General features: G+C 35.4%; 1 protein-coding gene across 19 annotated transcripts in view; it reads right to left on the reverse strand.

The window, feature by feature from the left end:
* The window catches only part of LOC149785740 (twitchin-like), a 469,207-nt gene that overhangs the window by 75,124 nt on the left and 371,566 nt on the right, over positions 1-22,517 (reverse strand). For all 19 annotated transcript variants that reach the window (XR_016425447.1, XM_089979624.1, XM_089979627.1 and 16 more), the window contains 9 exons: positions 21,000-21,188; positions 20,449-20,538; positions 15,775-15,947; positions 15,010-15,139; positions 12,834-13,136; positions 8,047-8,158; positions 7,206-7,378; positions 5,913-6,197; positions 2,100-2,268 (listed from right to left, as the gene is read on the reverse strand). Coding sequence is in view for 18 of the 19 variants with exons in the window: in XM_089979624.1 (XP_089835750.1) it covers positions 2,100-2,268; positions 5,913-6,197; positions 7,206-7,378; positions 8,047-8,158; positions 12,834-13,136; positions 15,010-15,139; positions 15,775-15,947; positions 20,449-20,538; positions 21,000-21,188 (1,624 nt within the window). In the remaining variant the exon portion in view is untranslated. The remainder of the gene's footprint in view (positions 1-2,099; positions 2,269-5,912; positions 6,198-7,205; positions 7,379-8,046; positions 8,159-12,833; positions 13,137-15,009; positions 15,140-15,774; positions 15,948-20,448; positions 20,539-20,999; positions 21,189-22,517) is intronic.

The raw sequence follows: 22,517 nt of genomic DNA on the forward strand, positions 1-22,517 counted from the left end.
AACTCAAACATCATTTGTAGACTATACTACTCGAATAGCTCAAACATCAATCATTTATAGACTTTACTACTCTAATAACTCAAACATCAATCACTTGTAGACTATAATACTCTAACAACTCAAACATCAATCATTTGTAGACTATACTACTCTAATAACTCCAACATCAATCATTTGTAGACTATAATACTCTAATAACTCCAACATCAATCATGTGTGGACTATAATACTCCAATAACTCATATATCAATCATTTGTAGACTCTGTAATACTATGATGACTTAAATATCAATCCTCTGTATACCCAGTAATACTGTGATAATTTAAATATCAATCATCGTTAGACTTGGTAATACTTTCATAACTCAAATATCAATTATTTAGATACAGCAATACTTTGATAACTTAAGTATCAACCATTGCAAGACCCAGTAATATTCTGAAAACTCAGACATCAACCATTCACTGACACAGAATTACTTTGATAACTTAAATATCAAGCACTCATCAACACACTAATGCTTTGATAACTCAAATACCAATCACTTATCAACACACTAATGCATTAATAACTTAAATATCAATCACTCATCAACACACTGATGCGCTGATAACTCAAATACCAATCACTCATCAACATACTAATGCTTTGATAACTCAAATACCAATCACCCATCAACACACTAATGCACTGATAACTTAAATATCAATCACTTACCAACACATTAATACAATGATAACTTAAATATCAATCACTTATCAACACACTAATGCATTGATAACTTAAATATCAATCACTTATCAACACACTAATGCAGTGATAATTCAAATTTACCAACACACTAATGCAATGATAACTTAAATTTCAATCACTCATCAACACACTAATGCACTGATAACTTAAATTATTATACCAAGCACTTATCAACACACTATTGCACTGGTAACTTAAATATCAATCACTCATCAACACACTAATGCTTTGATAGCTTATATATCAATTATTTGAAGACTGCATCACTCAAATGACCCACTCAGTCCTGGTATAACATATCATTATTTCTGTAACACCAAAAAAATCCACCTCATAATCACTGAAAAATGAAACCAACATTTTTGGAGCCCACAGCACATTAACTTTCAGAAATTCTTACTGCAAACTCCATTTATTATAATGTCTTTGAATCTAAATTTCAATATTAAAAATAGATTTCCAACATTCTGAAGTAAAAAATCTGGACTCTTGTCAATCAAAATGAAAGTAAGGGAACTAAAGTGTCCAAATGGATTAGATTTCACAAATCTGGAACAGTATACAGTATTTATCCCAATTTTGTCAAAAAGTAGGGGTGAGCTTATTTTCACAAATTTATATGGAGTATATTTGTTAAAGTTACATAATAATGGCATGGGTTTTTCATTAAACATGGGCTTAACAGATTAACCCCTGGAGGTTTTTGTCTTTTATTGTCTGAAATTCGAGTAGGAAACACATTTTGAAAGCTATTTCTGAATACATCCTAAAACATCAACTTCCAGGTGATCTTCCAAAAACATACTGCCTAGTTGTGTTAGAAACATCATTTTTCATTGTCTATTTGGCTCGTGCATGAGTAGAAGGGTAAAAGTTTTTTTCTTCTTTTTTTTCCTTAACGGACCCATTATTTTTGTATCGAGACCACTCTTTATTCCAAATGCCCATCTTATCCTACTTTTTGCAAAGGTTCATCTGTCTGTTTGCAGTTCATACCGGTCTGCTTTAGATCTGAAACCAAAAAGTCTAAAATCCAGACACAAAATTGGATTCCGACCACAGGTGAATTTTGGGTAGAAAAAAAATCGGGTCCAAAAAATGAGGTTTTTCCCTCTGTATTTTGTAGTGCAACCAGAAAATCGAGATTATTTGGTATCATTGCAGAGCTACATCTGTCTACCTTTCTATAATACCACCCACTTCAGTGTATCATACATGACCCTGACGCTACACAACTCGGCAGCAGGCTACTTGTCACCAGACTTTAATGTGTTAAAGGTGGTAAAATAAAGTACTATTATTGGTAAGTTGATATTTTAAAATATGTACTTTATTTGTTGCTTACCTTGTGGCAGCACATCTAATCCATTTGTTGGTGTCAGGTAATTCACATTTTTCCACAACATATTCTGTGATGAAACTTCCACCATCATTCAGTGGTGGTTTCCAAGACAAGACAACTGAGTCATCTCGAATATTCTCAACTACAGGGAAGCGGGGTGGATCAGGACGGTCTGGGAAATATAAGAAATAAAATCATTGATCTGAAACCTTTCAAAATTGATAATTTATTCCATGATTAATCATTTTAAGTTAAAAGGTGCTAAAGCATATAGTTTAAAAATGGTAAGATAAAATCACAACTCGAGAACACACACACACACACACATATACAAAAGTCATTAAAATATGTCTACTTCAAAATACATTACCCATAAAGAGTCTATCAGCTCCCTTAGAAAAACATACACTACCTTGCCAATCCAGCCTTCACAAGTGCAACAATGATGTTAACAATGTCTTTGGGAGTGTTTTAGCAATAAAAGCACTGAAATGTCTTCTGTTTGATGAGATGTAAGTCAGATAAGAGTGTTCTCCCCATGGATTGAGAAATTGGTGCCAAATCTCATCATTTGCCAGTTACTACTTCTGCCATAACCCTCTCATGGCCATATCAGCAGTGAACAGACTAATGAACCAGTACTAACACAGAATGGAACAGTCCTATTCCTTGACAACTAATCAATCCATGTACATCCATATACTGGCTATGGCGACCTATCTGTTGATAGCCAGTTCTGGAATTTGGGTGCCCATCCCTTGCCTTCCATCGCAGTGAGCAGGGTTTAGCCCCTTCAGGCACAAATCTCCTGAAGATAAATGCCATAGCCTGTGCCTTTTGAGTGTTGCAAGAGATCTAGAAATTGTCCTGATTCCTTTTAACACCTCTACTGTTCTTACATAATCTAAAAGTAAATCAGAACCAAGTCCTCAAATCTCTGACCTCCTGCTTGGTGTCATCATTAACAAAACCACATTTAAGTCTGCCATACCCAGCCAGGACAAACATCCCTGCAGACTTGCTGTCCTGATGGAACTGGGCATTTTAGACAGGAAAGGCCACTCACCTCCCAGTCTCATTGGAATCAGCACCTGTTGGGGTTGACCTGCAGTGGACCTTTCTCCAATGAAGTGGAATGGTAAGTGCACAACCCTCATCTCTCTATCAGGAATGGTCTTGTTGCATATGACCTTTCCCCAACACCTTTGATTTGAAAGGTCAATCAGAAGGTGATGAAATCCAAGAAACATTTCTATTAGCAAGTGGTGGACAGAATTACTTGTGTAAGAAGGCCCACCACTCTGAATGTCTAAGAGGAAAAATGGCAAGTCTTTGTGCAAGCAGAGAAACATCTCTCCTTTAAAAGATTTTGTACCACAAAAAGATAACTTTCTCCTATGACTTTTTGTTGAAAAGCTTGTGCCAATCATAATTTCAACTTAAAAGCTATCCCCAACCACAATCAAAGGCTACTGTTTCATGATCATTTAACATTTATCATTTACATTTAACAATCATAACAAATGAGAGGCATAAGGCAAAACATTGACCTCACTTGTCTTCCAGCAAAGATTGGTCTCAACCTGGCCTTGGCCCTATGTCCAAAAGTGCATCTACCACCGATTCTGAAATGGCTGAACAAGGCACCATTAGAACCAATGTCTAAAGCTTTGCTGACTTATCTTTCCAAAAAGACCTGCTTTCAAGTCACCATTGCATTATTAGACAGCATATGAGAAATTCATGCCTTATTGATTGACCAAACTATATGCAGTACCACATGAAGGTTTAGCTTCTATCAAGATGTGAGAAATTCATGCCTTATTGATTGACCAAACTATATGCAGTACCACATGATGGTTTAGTTTCTATCAAGATGTGAGAAATTCATGCCTTATTGATTGACCAAACTATATGCAGTACCACATGATGGTTTAGTTTCTATCAAGATTGCCTCTGGTTTCATCATTAACAACAAGCCGTCTTTCATTTTGAAACTGCCGACTTCAATGGACCCTTTATCCCAAGGACATCTTCAAAACCCCACTGAAGTGGAACCTGAAACATACTTTCAGAAGATCTCACTTGTCCTTACCACTCAAAGACTGAAATGATGATATTTCCACTTGCGCTTTTTCATCCTGGATCCTTTGGGTTATTAACTCAGCCTAAAAGGATTTCCAAGACCTCATGAATTTATTACACACATCAACTTACGATGTTAGGGAAGTTGCTTAGCAACTGAGGGAAACTGTTCTCCGACTGACATTATTTAAGCTACAGGATGAAAGTCTGAAACAACATTTTCAAACTTCCAAGACACACTTCATCTTAAAGAACTCAATTTGATCTGCAGTGCTACAGGCCACTTTCTCATTACAAAAAGCAACTCCTCTGGTTCTGCTGGATTTATGGAAGTAAAAACGTTTTCTCATGACTACATCATTTCACCGATCTGTGTTAACTCACATGACACAAAGCTGCTGGGCATACTATGGAAGACTGGAAGCAAGACCAAATCTTGGGTTAGGGATATTACTCCTTCTGCCTAAACTGATTCTCTTAACGTATTATATTAGGTAATGCATTTGATAATGATAACCAGTTTAGGGAGTAAAATATATTTTTTCAATAATTCTTAACAATCATAATACAGGCAAACAAACCCTCTCCCCAGTTACATCCCTGGAAAAGAGTACACTTCCACTCCAGCAATCACTGACAAATGATAGGATCTGGCACCAATCTCCCTAACCAAGAAGAAACCTTTCCCATCAGACTTCTGTTTAGGCAAGCTGATGGTGTTTTAGAATTGTAATGCACAAACAAGTCAAAAGACACAATTAATGTCTTTTTCTCACTCAGGGTGGGCTGGATTTGATAGGTAGTGGATGTTTTCCAAATGTAATATCCTCATATAAGTATTATGAAAGAAACAAAACTAATTTTGGTTTCTGAATATTATTTCCTTTGATCTGGAATCTCATCAACTTATCTTCTCAACATTTCAAAACAAGCTGAAGTGTTTGTGCTTGAATTACATCCTATATACTCTTAATATACTCTTAACTGTACTTAGATTAGAACCAATGCAGATATATGTACTACAGTAGGCCACATTCTTGGTTTTCTCTCCCCAGCTCCAATGTTTTTGAAGTGGCTACAGTAAACATAAGCTTTTTTTTCCCCCGATGCATGTTTTTAATTAAGTTTAAACATCAACTGTTGTCATAATTGATGTCTGAAATTAATTAAAATCATGCATCAGGGAAAAAAAATTCTACAATTCAAGGTAATTGTTTTGACTAATGTCAAAACAGTTTCCTTGAAATGTAGAAAAAGAAAAGGATGGTTTCAATAAATGTGAGGCAATTTAAATCACCCAAAGTGATGGAAAAAATTATGGAACATCAAAAGATTTCATTGAGGAAATAGACTCGATTATGGTATTGGTACCCTAATTGATAGCAAATATTTTGGTGGCAATTTCCATTAATCATCTAAAAGTTCAGTGCTGCTTCTTTATAGCACTGTAAAAAAAGTGAGAGAGCCTTATACTTGGATATGTTCCAGTGATTCTCAGCAATAATATTGCAAAAAACACAAAAATAAGGTGATAAATGATGTGAAACCATATTTTACAATTTTTCTTAAACAGAAAAAGTAAGAACAAGTGAAACAAATTAAGAAGCAATATAGGATCAGAATTTAACCAGTTATATGAATTCACAACATAAAGTACTTTATTATATGGGTTGTAGTATACCAAGGGGCTTTAATGTGAGAGATCACTTAACTGATTAACAAACAACTCACCATTGATTTGTATTTTGAATATAGCAGAATCCTGGCCAAGTTCATTTTCTAGTTGAAGTCTGTAGGGTCCATCATCCTCTTTTGTAGCTTCCTTGATGGTCAGGAAGGCATGGCGCTCTGACACCTCAATATGGTACCTATGCCCAGACACATCATGTTGGTCTCGGATCCACTTTACACTGGGCTTAGGGTTACCAGTAAATGGAATCTTCAGGACTACACTCTCTCCCTTCTCAAAGGTGCAAACATCTTTGAATCTAGGAGGTACATTGATTTTAGGTGGTGCTGAAAGTAAAGGCGTGGATGCATTGATTAATTTAGCCTTAAAATACATTTGTAATAGATTTTACCTAAACCATACCAAATTTTATTGAAAAGGTATCAAATTTTACTGAAACTATCAAATGTTATTGAAACTGTACCAAATTTTATTGAAATGGAACTAAATTTTATTATATTTCAATGTAACCCTTCGAATTCAAGGAATTTTTAAGGTCATATGGATCATGTAAATGGTTTCAAATTTATTACCCTTTGGATCAGGCTCTGTGTGAGTGTGTCTGCATGTGTGTATGTGTGTGACTGTGTAATGACAGACCCATAAATCTATGCTGCCAATAAATTCCCTTGTAATGACAAGTGCATATTTTAAGGGTGGGGCTGTGAACAGTTAGTCTCTAAGTTATGCACTAAGCCAGTCCCTAAGAGGCAGGAAGAGACCCAGGGGTCCATGCTAGCTGTGTAAAGGAACTTTACCTTTTCATGCTGAGAAAGTGTACATATGGTGACTGGGTGGGGATCTTAATGGTTTTCAAGTTATGATGCAGGGGCTGGGTCCCAAAGGGTAAGGAAAAATCCAGGGGCATGACCCAGGGGAACTGTTGGATTTAATGTATGTTAACTGTCTACTTAAGCAAGGTTCTAAAGATAAGCAAATGTAACACAGAAACTGTCAACTAAGTTCCATGAAAATGAAGCACAGCCATTTCTCACATTTTCTTCTGCAAGAGGAGAGAAAATAAGCTGCCATTTTTCAATGACCGATGCACAGAAAGGCTTCACTAAATATTCAACAAAATTAACTGTATTGTTGTTTTTGTTTAAAAGAATTATGGCTCACAAAATAATATCTAGTGACTGGCATTTTAAAAAAAATGTAATTTCATGTTACCAAAATTATGATGAAATTGTGAAGAATTATGGGTAAGTTTTGTAAATTTTTCAGGTAAAATGAAGAAGCAAATAATGTCTCATGTTTTCTCTTTTCTTTACTTTCTAAAAAAAACCACTCACATCTAATCTCAAGATCAGCCCGACTAGTTTTGGAGCCGCCTCGGTTTGTAGCACGGATGGAATATTCATCTGCATCTTCTCCGAACACATCTTTGATAACAAGAGTGTGAATATCACCTTCAGTGTAAATGTCATACTTTGGTCCTGCAGATAACTCTCTGCTTCCTTTGAACCTAACAAGATTAAGAATTAAATTAAAATCAAATTATCTACTTTACAAACAGACAGAAGTACAATAATTTACAAAGCACTTTCTATCAGTGAAACGTATTCACTATAAATAGAATGTTGATGCATTTTGTGTGTTGTTTTTTTTTTATAAAAAAAGCTTTAGAACAAAAACTGTGATCTACCTGAACACTTTTTTTGAAAAGAATTTTAAATATGCCAGTTCCCTATTTGAATAGAGACGTGATTTTCTTTTGTTGTACAGATTCACATCAGTGTTTGTCTGGCCTGAGTTTTTGAACACTGCTTGCCTAAATAAAATATATGGTCTTTTTATGTTTGTTAAATCAGTTTTAAAATTTTTATTTTAAATTCAAATCTTATGTAAATTATTATCACAAATGCTGATTGTTAGTAAAAATTTTAGGTAAAATTGTTCTACCTGTAGTCAATCTGTCATAGTATGATTATTCCCATGATATATGATACACAAGCAACTACAAATTCCTTGCATAAAGTAAATTAAGAGTTAACATTATGACACATTTTGAAACAAACATTTTCATTAATCAACCAATATCAAATTTATACCGAAAATCTCTGTAAATCCTAAAGCATGATTTTATGTTGTTTTACACTGTTTTAATGCTAACAGTTAAAATATGTGCTTTACCATTGGATTTCTGGCTTGGGTGTTCCTGTGATCTCCACTTCAAATCTGACTGATTTACCTTCCACGGCCTGCTGCTTTCGCAGCTGAGTTACCAATTCTGGGGCTACAGCAGCTGTGAAAGAACAATCAGTATTAAAGTAAATACTGGTACATGATGAATGATAAGCAGACTGACAAAAATTTAGTGCTTAAATAAAAAAGTATTTAACCCATTAACCTTTTTTTGCCTGGAATTGTGGTATGAAATGCATTTTTGGGGTTGCATCTGAATAATGCATCCAAATACATCTGCTTCCAGAAGATTTGTATTTAGCCAGACACCTATTTGTTTTAAAGGTAATGTTTTGGATTGGTTATTTTGCTCATGCTTGTGAAGAAGGAGAAAAAATGTACTTTTTAAATGTTTTTATTTTATCCTTATTAGATCCATCATTTTCATGGCTGGTACATGTTTAAAAACTCCAAATCTCAAATTTAACCTTCTTTATGCAAAGGTTCATCTTTCCATGTGCAGTTCAGACTGGTTTGCTTTTGACATCAAGCCAACAAGTCTAAAATCTGGACATAAACACCAATTCTGACAGCTGGTAATTTTTGGCCTAAAGGAAATCAGGTTTCAAAAATTATGTTATTCCCGCTGAATTTTTTAAGTAGAAAGTCTAAATTATTTGGTATCATTGTAGAGCAACATCTGTCAAATTTTCTGCAATACCACCCATTTTGGTGGTATTACAGCAGTGATGTTGACAGTACAGAACTTGGAAGTAGGGTACAACCTGATAATCCATGAACACGACACATAAGGTTATGGAGTTAAGACCATCTGAAAACAAATGTGATGTACATCTATCAAACTTTTGCAGCCTCTTGTGAACTGTTAGCCTAAATTCATACATTTACTGGAATTCTGTCTACAAAAATCTATTAAATGTATTCATTTTGACTACCATAATTTCCATGTATGAATACATTAAAAATAGTGATCAGTATCCGTAATTTGCAAACAACCAATAAGAAAATGGCTGGGAGCTTCCTGGCAACCTAGCAAATATTGTTTAAAAGTAAAAAATTATTTCATATTTGTTTCATACCTGTGCTCATATTAACTGATGCCCAAAATAGGTCATCCTGAGAACATTTAGCATACAACTTTTGCTCCTTAAAAAAAGTTATTTTGTTTCTCAGGTTTTCAAAACATGCTTACTATAAAATTACCAATTTCTATGGATAATGGCCAGCAAGAAACCTCTCTAACAGCCAATGAAGGGCAGCACTTGCGATTACTATCAACAAGAAATGCTTTCTTTAAACGAGAAGGAAGAAGCAAAACTGTAGTGACCAGATGGAATGGCAAATCAAAAACATAACATAATAGAGATTATCAGGTTGCAAATCTTGATAAATAACCATAGCTGGACTTTTTGAAAGAAATACTGTGGCTAGACTTCAACATTTCAATCCAGTTAAAATCCCATGCTTTGATGTTTTAATGATCTCAACTTTCTTTGCAAAACACATTCAGCACCTTTCAAAGAATCACAACAAAGCTTCAGATATTTTTTATTTAACTTTTGATCAAGCAAAATAACTTAATTTTTTGAAGAGTTGGCTAAAATGCTAAAACCTATAGTATACAGAAAAGTATTTATTTTAACTGCAATAGGAGCTGATGGCCGTTCCAGTAAAATATACTTTGGATCCAAGGAAGGCACATTTGAATGAAACTCTTCAAGTAATACCCTTATTTTTTAAAAATCAACCTTCCCTGGGTACCAGGTATGCTTAAATGGAACAGCCCTGAAAAGAATGCATACTTTATCAAGTTTTCTTTAAAGCACAATCGTTTTAGAAAAATCCGAAAATTTGACTGGTATAAATGCAAGGCAAAGCTAACCTATTTTCTACCATTTTAATAACTCACGCACCATGACCCTTCCTGATGTTTTTAGAAATGTTAAAATGTCACCTGAAGGAGAATATTGTATAATGTCATCTCTCCATTCCAACCACCTCTCTGTGTGTGTGTATATATATATATATATATATATATATATATATATATATATATATATGTATGTATGTATGTATGTATGTATGTATGTATGTATGTATGTATATATATATATATATATATATATATATATATATATATATAAAATTTATTTTTTGTGTTCATTTAAGTATCATCATGTCATTCACACATCATTTTCTTTTCACTGTACATGGAAACTGCAGTTTTCAAATGACTGCCCTCATAGTCAATGTAAATCAACATTAGCTCGCAATTTATGCTACCCATGATTTCTCTGTGAACGGTCCAAAAAGTACTACATTGTGACCCCACTACAACACGGTAGTTGGGAGCCATTGAACCCGACCGTATTATAGACCAAACTGTGTTATAAGCAACCAGGTCAGTTTGCTGAAGAAAATGTACCCCAAAAAATTGTGTGTGTGAGGGGTAATAAATGCGGGCATAAAATACGTGCTTCATCGGCACAGTTACCATCTTAAATTGATGCATATTAAATGAGAAATACACCTGTAGTGGTAACAGAGAAGACATATATAACAGTTTACTTTCTTTAGAGAACCACAAATTGGTACATATATGTGAATCTTGTTTATATATACATGTCTAATGTATAGCATGAATAGAGTATCAACACCGTGTACTCACACTGAATCCACAAAACAAGTGATTCCATCAAAAATATGCATACACACAGCTTTAAAATATTCAATAATTTTGTAACAGGTCATATTGGTCAGAATTCAGCGGAAAAACAGCACAATCACGTAACGAATGACGAAGCAAATTTACTTTTCAGTATGTCCCAATGTCGGTAAAAGTTAGTTTGCGTTTTAAACAGCTGTTGGTAGCATTCATAAGCATAAACTTTTTCCCTACAAAAAGGAAACTTTCACAGCACAGTAAACATGTTCCACTCACGTCGGAAAATGAAAAAATCCATCAGATTCCATCACTTTTATTTAAGTTTGGTACTGACTTCCTTTGAAGAAAGTCTTTTTGTTGTTACTGAAAGACTGTAGTCAGCTTTCTTTGATGAAGGGTGCATGCGCTATTGAAGTCACCACTAAAGGACAGCTTTGGAGAACCTAACAAATGCCCATTTCTTATTGTGGTGGCAATATCAAATAATTGTATTGCATGATTGAGACTGGTATTTTTTCCATTTGCTGAGTACGTTTTCATAACAATCGGTGCTTTAAAGGTAATCTGTTTCCTTTGAAATTTCAGCAAACTATTTTATCTGGGTACATTTTTAAAAAGGAATTGGCCATCGTCTGGACTATTCTAGTTACTGTCCCTCCATGCCTATTGAATAAACCAAAAAGTAAGATTATTTTTTTTATACATTTTTTTTTTACATTTGTGGTAGCAGTGTGATGCTTGCTGCCTTCCATGCATGCATCTGAAAATTAACAAAGAGTCAACGGATGATAGAGACACAGGTGTTCTGATGACAGGGATTATTACAGAAAATATGAGTGTTCTGAAGGATTAATTCTGAGTGAAAAGAAGAGGAATTTTACTTACCATCCACATACAGATGTCAGTCTTTGTAAATATATTAATTACTAGCGAGCGGCCGAAAATCAAAAAAAAGATAGATTATGAGACAATGCCTTGTCCAGCTGATCTCCATTACCAGAAATGTCAACAACAAAAAAGTGGATATCTCACAACATAGAAAACTCATGCTAGGTATCAAGATAAGCGGATTATGACATAACAGTGCACTGTTTAGATGGTTTGTCAATATGGATAAAGAATTTGTTTATGTAACAACAGATAAATTTCAGTGCATTTTAAATCCAGTTTGCAGCTTCCTGTCATGGTGCCTCTGAATTTCTGCACTCCAAACCAGTGGTTGTACATAAAAGTTTAAACAGCCAACAATGTCGCCAATAAATAAAAATCACCACATGGTATGTTTTGCAGCCAATAGGGAAAAAACTTTTTATGTGTTATTTTTTGTACTTTCAAAAAGAAAAAAAATTCTTTTTAGTGTACAATACATTTAAAATTTCAGAAGCCAAGCCACGATTGTCCTGTATTATTCATATACAATCTCTTCCCCAAAATGATAATAAACCTTTTACGTTTGTTTTCTCTGTACTTTTTAAGAAAGAATTTTTTTGTGCACAAGAAAAATACATGTATATGAAATTTCAGGAGCCACACCACAACTGTGTTATATCCGAATTCGTGTTATAATGGAGTGTGCTATAGCCGGATCACAGTGTACCAATATGCTGGGACATAAGAAACAACATTTTTTTCAGTTTATACAGGTGTGAACCAAATAATTTTAAAAGGTCTGATCAATCAGATTGGTGGAAACAGCAATGACAAAAGAAAATTTTAATTATTATAAACACTCTTTAAACTATGGGAGAAACTTGTTAAAATTAACCTTTCATTTGCATATTGATTACTACATTTAGCGAGAAAGTATAGGGTTTGCTCTTTTGAACAATAGGGTTTGCTCTTTTTAACAAGTCCAAATTAATTACATCATTGTATATCATATTTTGCACATATTGAGAGTTGGATTTTCAGCCAATCATGTTCTAAGATTCACTAATATGTTGCCAAACTTTCTGTGCATTGTGTTGTAAGATATGCATAAAGCTGTATTAGTAATAATGATATCTTTAAAGAAACAAATGAGGAAAAATTGATATCATTTTTGACAAGAAGGAAAGAAAAACCCTTCCACATTCTCTCTTTCTCTCAGATAGTGGACAGTACAACTCACCATTTGGATCCTTGATCTTAACTGTATTCGAGGCAAAAGATGGCTTGCTTAATCCAGCAGCATTTTCAGCAAAAACCCTGAACTCGTATTTCTTGTCCTCGATAAGGTTGGGGATGTTTATCATATTGGTAATGCAGGGTTGCGTATTGACACGACTCCAGACATCGGTGCCATGTTCTTGCTTCTCTATCCAGTATCCTGTGATTCTGCCGCCCCCATCAGAGGTGGGTTTAGCCCAGGAGAGGCTGACAAAATCACTTCCAACCTCCTGCACCTCAGGTACCCCTGGAGCATCAGGAGCATCTACAATTAAGAAAATTGATCAGAAATGAGTTAGTTAAGAAAGAGTCAAGAAAGTAATTTTTTAAAGTAAAATGTTTCTTTGCAAGTACTTACACAGTCACAATACCTTTGGAGAACTACTACCTCACAAATCCAGCCTTCCTTTAGCTAAAGAGGTAAAAGTTATCTGCCCACCTATGTGGTGGTCAGGCAGAGTGATCTCCCCTTGGTATCGGTATTTTCTCCAAATTCCATGCATACTACTGGAGCGGAGCAGTTACATCCTTATAGAAACCTTGTGATAAAATAAAGGTAATGGCCAACACTGTGGCATATGTGGATACAAAATTAATGTGTGTGTGTGTGTGTGTGCGATTTGAACTTTCAACATAGCTTTTTTTTAAAATTCAGTCATATTGCTACAATGTTTGCAGTGTTGTATTATCCTGACATCAGGTCGACCAGTCCTAACACTAACCTCTTAACGCCGAGCACTTAGCAAGGCAGCTATTAGTTCCATTTTTATAAGTCTTTGCTATGAATTGACTAGGGTTCAAACCCATGACATCCCATCCAAGGCTGGTGCACTAACCACTTGGGCCACTAGAGCAGTCCACAAAATTAGTAATAGAACTTGCAAACAAAATAAAAAAATTTGGTTCAAATCTGATTACCCTAACAAAACAGTGATTATACAAAAAAAGGGAAATATTTTTGGTCCACAATTCCCACAAAAAGAGGTATCTACATTCACTGAAGTACATCTGGTTTGGTTACAATCTGAAGAAACATTTACATCCAAGACATTCACCAGCAACCTAGGGTAAACTAAGTTCATAAGGATGAATAATTCTGTTTAATCCTGTATCTAAGCTCCTTTGTGTACTTTTCAGGTTAGATCTGAGACGTAACTTATCTTTAAAAAAAATTGGATGTTATCATTTACATGTAACTTTGATATAGTGTACCTTAGTAATATCCATACAAAAACTTCCGACTTTATATTTTGAAAGCTACAAAATGTTGAATTAAGTAAATTACCTTTGAAACTTCAATGTATTTTGAGTTAAGACTAAACTTGAAAACACCATGTGACTAAGTGATTGATAAATCTTTTACTTACCATGCAACTGATGCATGTTATGACAAAAAGGGTCCTTCTTGTTAATTATAAAAAATATATCTCTCTCCACGAGTTGCTACACCATAAAACACCAAACCAAACTTCTCTCCACTTATCCCATCCCTCTGCTGGCTACATTTGTAATCTCTTAATATTTAGTTTTTTTTTATCCTAGAGAGCAACATCAAGTTTTACTCTGGAAATACAATTACAAAGAAGTTATATGATCAGAAATCTTAACAGCAATCTATGTGCTCTCTGAGATAAAAGTTATATTCCATTGCATAGGGTCAGAGGTCATTTGGGGTTAAAATACATTAAGCCCAACAAGACATTCAATCAAATATGTCAGAAAAGTTATATAATAAAAACATGTGCAAGAATTTGGTCTCAATTGTCAGTAAAAACATACCTAAAATTGCAGCATATAATTGTCAAAAGTCATTCTTAATGGACAAAACTTTACCACAAATGACATCTCTGAACATTGAAGCCATTGAATCTGTAAATTGCAAAATTGGTTTTAATGGTGGTTTAGGGGGCTTCTTTTGTTTGCTTTAATGGCATTTTTAATACAGTGTTAGCTATATCATGGCAAGACAATGGGAGCTAAGTAACTTTCCTAAGTACAAACTGAGGCAGCCAATCCAGCCTGACCTGGGCTGGTAATGAAACCTGCAACCCTAGCTGCTCTACCAATTGGGCTATCACTGCTCCAAAAATGTTGATTCACATATGAAAAGAAAACCTATAACATAAAAGACCTCTTACCAAATGGCATCTTGGCAATAATGGGACTTTCGGCTGTAAGGGGTTCAGAGTTTCCAAATTCATTGACAGCACTAATGCGGAACAAATACTGGTTGTTTTCATAGAGACCATGCACGTCACAGATTGTGTCCTGAAAATAGGTAAAAAAATTATTTATTGTAAGAAAATAGGAGCATGAATTCACAAACTGATTTATGTTTGAAATGGTCCACTCACTATAAAGACCCTCACTTTAACATGGTACATGTTCATGTATCTCTTTATACTGGCTGAATAAATTTCCATGTAATGTACCCCAGCATAAAGTAGTGTTCTCTAAGACACCATATGCCTAACTAAACAGCAGTACATGGAATTGCCGCTGTACTGATTAGCTTGATGATTTATTGAGTAGAAACTGATTAGTTTCAAATGGCAGATAATCCTCTCATCATGTGCTCTGATAAATAATACTTATATGCTTAAAAGAGGAAAGAAAATAAACTTTTGAACTGCCTCCTTCTCCCTTCAAAGATATGCAGTTAGGCTTCTGTTTTACTAAATGATATAGAGCACTCTCTTGTAAAGTTGTGAAGAACTACTTACTATTTGTAATTAGCACTTGATTTTGCATAACCATGTACAAGGAAATAGCTGTGTATATATCCTTGACATAGTTTGAGAGTCCTACTTCTTGACATTTATGTAAATTATATAAAATAATACATACATAAATACATCTCCAAAATATATTATTTGATATTAACTTAATATTTTGAAACCTACCTTGCACATTGAGGAGACAGTTGACCAGTATGGCTTTCCGATTTCCTGTTTCTCAACCATGTAGTGGATGACACGTGAACCTCCATCTTCTTTGGGCGGTTTCCAGGACAGTTTGCATGAATTCTTTGTGATGTCTGACACATTAAGAGGACCAGTTGGTGCACCAGGTGGACCTGAAACAGTGAAAGAATTGTTGTAAACAGATGAGAAACTCAAGCCTCAAGCTTCACTGGTTAACATCTGATTCAGTGTTTGGTATCTTGAATTTTCACCCAGTTAACAAATTCAAAACTTTCATACTTGACATGCAGGGAAAAGACTTTTGTTCCAAATTCTGATCCAGAGAGAAAAAATGTTTACCAAAAGAGAAGAAATATACGTTTCACTCTTTAAAGTTAATTAATCTAGTGACAAATATGGTTTTGTTGCCTCATAATCAAATGATTGTTAAGAACCTGACAAAACAATAGAACACTTATCAAACTTTTCCTCTTTTAGGTAAAAACATGAATGGTGCATTATATGCCACATCCCACTTTATTATTTCTCTATGTAGGCCCTGGTAAGGTATTGTTGACTTGGTGATTATTGGATCTCAATGACCTTAATTTTTGCACAAAATATGCAGACTTAAACAAAACTTGCTGTGTAAGACCATTACTTTCTTATTAGACTTACCATGAGCTTGACTTATGACCCCAAAATCTACAGGTTTCTTTATTACCCTGTGTGCTAATGATCCACAAAGTTTGGTCAAAAAACATATTCTAGAACTGAAATCCAAAAGAAAAATTCCTCTTTCAGTCATCTTAACTTTGACTTCTTTTAACTTAAACCCCAATGTGTAAAAAAAATCCACTAACTCTGGGAAAAAACTTGAAGTCTGAATACAGAAATTATTTTTCATTTTTCACCTATAATGACCTCGATTGTGACCTAAAAATCAATAGGCATGCCTCTTAACCCAAGTGCAATTCATCCCCAAGTTTTCCAGGTCTGTGACATTGAATTCACGTTATTTGAAGATCTTGAAAATGTAAACAGTAATGCAAATGATGAAAAAAGGATCAGAAATATGACTTTCAGACTGCAAACACTCAGCCAATCAGTCACATCTCTTCAAGCTGTATGGATCTGGCTCATTACCAAACTTGTCTGAGATCCTTACAACATAAGCCTAAATCAACATCAGATCAGAAATACAGCTTCCAGAGTGGAAACAAGCAAGTGATCACATAAAGATGAAAGATGCTGAACTATACCATAAGCTTACATGGCCCTATGGTAATGAGTGTGTGTGTGATTTGGATTTTTAATTTAACTTAAAAAAATTTCAGTCATATCGCTACGATGTTTGCAGTGTGGCAGTTTATAGTGATGTCTAGCACTGGGGCATCATGCCGCAGACATGTAGCATGATGTCCCACCCAGTTACATTATCCTGACACCAGGCCGACCAGTCCTAACACTAACCTCTTAATGCTGAGTGCCAAGTGAGGCAGCTGTTAGTACCATTTTTATAAGTCATTGGTATGACTTGGCCAGGGGATCAAACCCACAACCTCCCACATCCGAGGCAGATGCTCTAACCACTAGGCCACCGGAGCGGTATATGGTAATGAAAGTCATAAGGAATGTCCATCATCATCATCAAACCCTTAACCCAAGAGGTCGCGGAGTCACCACAGTTGACTTTACAACCAGTTCTCTCCATCTTTCCCTGTTCTCTACTGGCCTTTGGGAATCTCAAAATCCCATGCCTGTCCACTCCTTAATGTTGTCCTCCCACCTCTTTTTCTGTCTGCCTCTACTTCTGTACCCACACACTGTGTCTTGCAAGATTGTTTTTGCCAGTCCAGATGTTCTTGAGCCATGACCGTATCACTTCAGTTTACACTTTTTATAGTGGTCAAGAGGTCTTCATAGGATCCAATGGCCTGTTGGAACCTGTTGTGGACTTCTTTGTTGGTTACATGGTCAATGTATGAGATGCCCAAGACCTTGTGGTAGCATCTCATTTCGAAGGTTTGAATCCTTCTTTGTAGATCTGATGTGAGTGTCCATGCTTTACAAGCATACAGAAAGATGGACATGACAATCGAGCACATCAGCCTTATTTTAGAACCAAAAGCAATGTTAGTATCATTCCATACTGGTCTCAGCCTTGTTAATGCTGCTGCTGTCTGGGCAATCCCGCAAAGGAGTTCTAGTTTGGATACCAGAACTACTTTGTAGGAATGTCCACCCTGTGATATTATGCCTGTTATGTTGATTTATTATGCCCTACAATCATTCTGTATTTTCCATATCTGATGACAATCCTCTCATTAAAAAAAGTGAGTCAAGTGTCATTTAGAGATGACATATCCCCAAAGTACTCCATTTATATAAACGCTCTGAAAGTGCTCAATGCTCCAGCACTCACAATTTTTATACCGCTTATTGCTATTTCTTTAATAATTCAGGTGCAACAGGGTCCAAAAACATAGACTGCAGTATAAATTATAATTTAGTTGGTTAAATGTAGTTTAAGTAATACACAGTGCATCCTTCTCTGGCCCCTTGCTGGGCCCCTCTTTGTCTACAATGGTTCTATGCTCAGACTTGATGTCATTGCAGCCAATATATGTTAATAAGCTAGAAACTAAATTTAGATATGTTGTCATGTTGAACCAATCAGATGTCTGAGTTGGAGCATGAGATCAAACACTGAGTCAGTTAGGGTGTCATTCATGTAACTGATACACCTGTAGAGATGCATACAGTCATACTGCAAATGGGACACCTGTAGAGATGCATTCCTTTCAGTGCAGATGCTGCATTTAATCTTTACTGAAAAAGCCATACACCTCCCCTACTTCCACCTTGTTGTTTATTTGGGACATTTATTGCATAGCATACCATTCCAGCTCTGTTCTGGGGGGCCTTTGTCTAATTGGCTAATGCTATTATCATGGCAGTCCTCAGGATCAGACTTATCAAGTTTTGGTTATCAGTGTCCCTATATACCTTGTATCAGCCCCTTGCGGCTCCACATACAGGTGTCAGACATTCTTTACAACCCTATGAACTCCCCAAGTCTCTCTTCCTGAAGTATATCCAATGCCAAGTTTCAAGTATTCACAACTTTGCTTTTGACCCCCAATTTGTGTCAGTACTTAATGTACTCAACTATTATGCCCATATACTTCATATCCACTTCCTATGGTGCATGTATGCAGTATCAGCTGATGTTTGTTATCATGGCATCCTCAGGATCAGACTTATCGAGTTTCGGTTATCAGTGTCCCTATAGACCTCGTATCAGCCCCTTGTGGCTCCACATACAGGTGTCGGACACTTCACAACCCTACAAACTCCCCAGGTCTCCCTTCCTGAGGTATTCCTTTTGAAACAATTCAGAGCTCAGCTGGTGCAGTGTGCTGTGACAGGATTTGCCCCCATTATGCCAAATATTTATATTTACAATAAATTTTATACCGAACCTATGTTTTGTGTGTTATTTAAATGGGTTCTTGAGTTATCTGGGTATAAGTCATCAAGGGAGAGGTGTCCAATATGCTACATTCTATTTAAACTATACATTGTCTCCCTGGATAACTCATGAACCCACTCATAATGCGGTTTCAGGCATGGATTTCATTTTGCTAGAGAATACCAAAAGAACTGGTCCCTAATTGTTGAACACGAAGAAAATTGTGATCAAAACCATGATATATTGCTTGTTTTATCATTGTAATGGCAGTTTGTGCCTGGAAATTTGAATAATCATCATGAAATTTGCAACTTTTGTTGAATTACCTTGAATGGTTAGAGTTATGCTCAGAAACAAAATGTTGATGGACACACAGACAGCTATATTCCACAATATTATACTCCATGGGGATACAAGTATATGACACATACTGGATATAGGATGGACAGCATATCTACCGTATTTGCTCATATGTAACTCTCCATTCAACTGTGAACTGTATAAATCCTGTTCTGCCATCCAATAATGCATAAGAAGAGCAGTAGTTTCTGGTTATTTGTTTGCAGCCATATCTCCATCTTTACAATGCACCAGAAAAACACTGTCTTTCACTGTTCAGTTGAAATCATAAGTGTAACATAGCAGACAAGGATCTGCCATATATATTGCACCAGTAAATAACCATCTTTTCTTGTTCACTTGGGATCATAAGTGTAAGATAACAGTCAATGATCTGCCATTACATAATGCACCAGCAAATTGCATATTTGCTTGTTCACTTGTAGTTGTAAGTGCAACAGTGTAGACCATGAGCTGAGCTCATTGTGTAATGCAGGATCTGGGTCGGTCTAAGCTACTTGTAGATAAGTGCATATCACAGATGAGTATACTGTATATACTTACTTCTAAGTCAAGGCAAACTGCAAACAACAAAGATCCCGATATGCCATAGAATAATGCATCTGCAGATCAGGGTCTATGCTGTTTGTTTTACTGATTACTCTTAACAAACTTCAGACCTAGATCTGCCAGAACATAATGTGCTGGCAGATCCTGGGTCGGTGCAGTTTGTAGTTGGACTGAACTTATAAGTGAGTAAATATGGTACATGGTATTGCTGCCTTCCTGTTCTGAGCTGTTGTGCAGAAAAGATGAATGCCTCGAAATGGAGGCTGAATTGTAGCAACATTTAAACTTACTGACAACTTTCATGTTAAAACCACCGGCTGCAGTTCCACTTCTGTTGGAAATCTCAAATTTGTATGATCCACCATCTTCCATCTCAGCATCTGTAGAAGAGATCACAAATAATATGGAGATAAAATAAATATTGAAAATATTTCTTCAAACCTCTATTCCTAAAAGGAGAGAAAATGGGCTCTTAAGAATGCTATAGGTTATTTCAACAAAACTTTGGTGTGAGGGACTTTGAAAAAGTGTATGGTCAAGACTGATTATCATGACCTCCCACAAAATGAATAATGTTTTGAGTGTCCACTCAATCCACCAACTGAAAATGGTCTCATAAGACATGTGGTCTGTCATTACAGGACACCATATTACATATGAAAACTGATCTTTGTATAGATGGACTGAATGACAGGTGGATTCCAGAAAAAGTGGTCTTTTAAGCCAGGTTTTAATATAATTTCATGCCATCTTAATGAGATACAGAGTCTATGTCAGAAATAAATAATGGAGACAGGCAATGAAAAATGCAACAAAAATAATTAAAACTAAGTATCCTTACTTTTGATGACGAGTGTAGCAAAATCATCAAACACAGACAACTTGATCCGGTCATTTTCAGGAAGTTCACGGTTATCCTTTTTGACCTTAACTTCAAAGGGTCCTGTGCCACTGATGGGAATTTTCAGCTTGAATTGCTCCCCCTTGCTCAATGTCTGATCACGCATCTCCTTCTCAAGTCTTGGTGGTGCTAAATGAAGAAAAAAAACTTGTACGTAGATTACATATACTTAATTGTCTGATTGTGATCTGTCAGTTCTTCAAGCATTCTGAATGTATGTAATACGAGTCAGATATCAAACACATTCCAATACAGTCAAACTTACTGTATACACTTGCATATAAGTCCAACTGCAAACAACCCAACTGATTACTCCCAGCAAGATCAATAGTCCCAGATTTGCCATCATATAATGCACTGGTAGATCTGGGTCCATGCAGTTTGCAGTTGGACTTGTGAGCATATACGGTAGATTACTGTATATTGTAAGATTTTTTTTATGATCTACTTTTTCATACACCATATATTTATAATTTTTTAATCTTCTAATTTTTGGTACAGAAAACTTTTTTGGGTTATGATGTTCCAAAGTTTAGGTACCTAAAAGAAATAACATTATTACTTATAATTATTTGTGCACATAAATAATTATCAATAAAATATTGCATGAAAAGTTACAGACAGCACAATATGTGGACATACTTTGACCATTACAAAAAACTAGAAAAGCATCATTGAAGTGTACTTCTTATAACAAACCAAGTACTCTGAATGCTTGAACATTATACTGTAGTTTGAGCAAAATAATTATGTATGACCTTAATAGTGTAATTTTGTTTTCCCCATAATTCTCAGTCATTTTTTAAATGGACCAATATGGAGACTGATTTTTTTGGTTGACAAAATGTCCCTTTGACATATGCTGCATTTGGACAGTAACAACTGCTATAGCAGTCAACTGTAGGAATTTTCTGAAACTGATTTATCTCCCACAAGAGGGAAGCTTTTCAGCGCCAACATTTACTATACAATCAACAATTGCGTTTGTGGAGATAGTGGAGAAAGAAATCTTTGAAACTGAAACTTACAACTGCTGTATGGACAATGGCTTCAATAGCACACTGAGAGATTTTCATTTCCCTGAAGAGAGCCTTTGAGTACTTTTATTTTTATTGTAATTACATTCTTGAGTTGAGAGCAGAATGAGACAGAAAATATACATTTACTTTGTACGTTTGTACCATTAGGTTGTCGAATAGCGTGTGTTCCGTAGAACTTGTTCAGGTCAGATCCCTTTATTTTTCATACACAGTCAGTACCACCAAATGATAATTATTTATTTTACATTTCATTTTTCGCACACTGAAATTAATAATTATTTTTTTGTGTACAAAAAATAACATGAAATAAGGTAATTTACAAAACACCAAGCAAATAAATTGACTGAAATGCAAAAACCATGCATCATTTTTCTAAGCCCTACCTTGCTTACTTTGTTAAATCTCCCCATATTTAAAC

The sequence above is a fragment of the Sinohyriopsis cumingii genome, chromosome 13 (genome assembly GCF_028554795.1).
Source record: "Sinohyriopsis cumingii isolate HCF-2022 chromosome 13, ASM2855479v2, whole genome shotgun sequence".
Taxonomy (NCBI): domain Eukaryota; kingdom Metazoa; phylum Mollusca; class Bivalvia; order Unionida; family Unionidae; genus Sinohyriopsis; species Sinohyriopsis cumingii.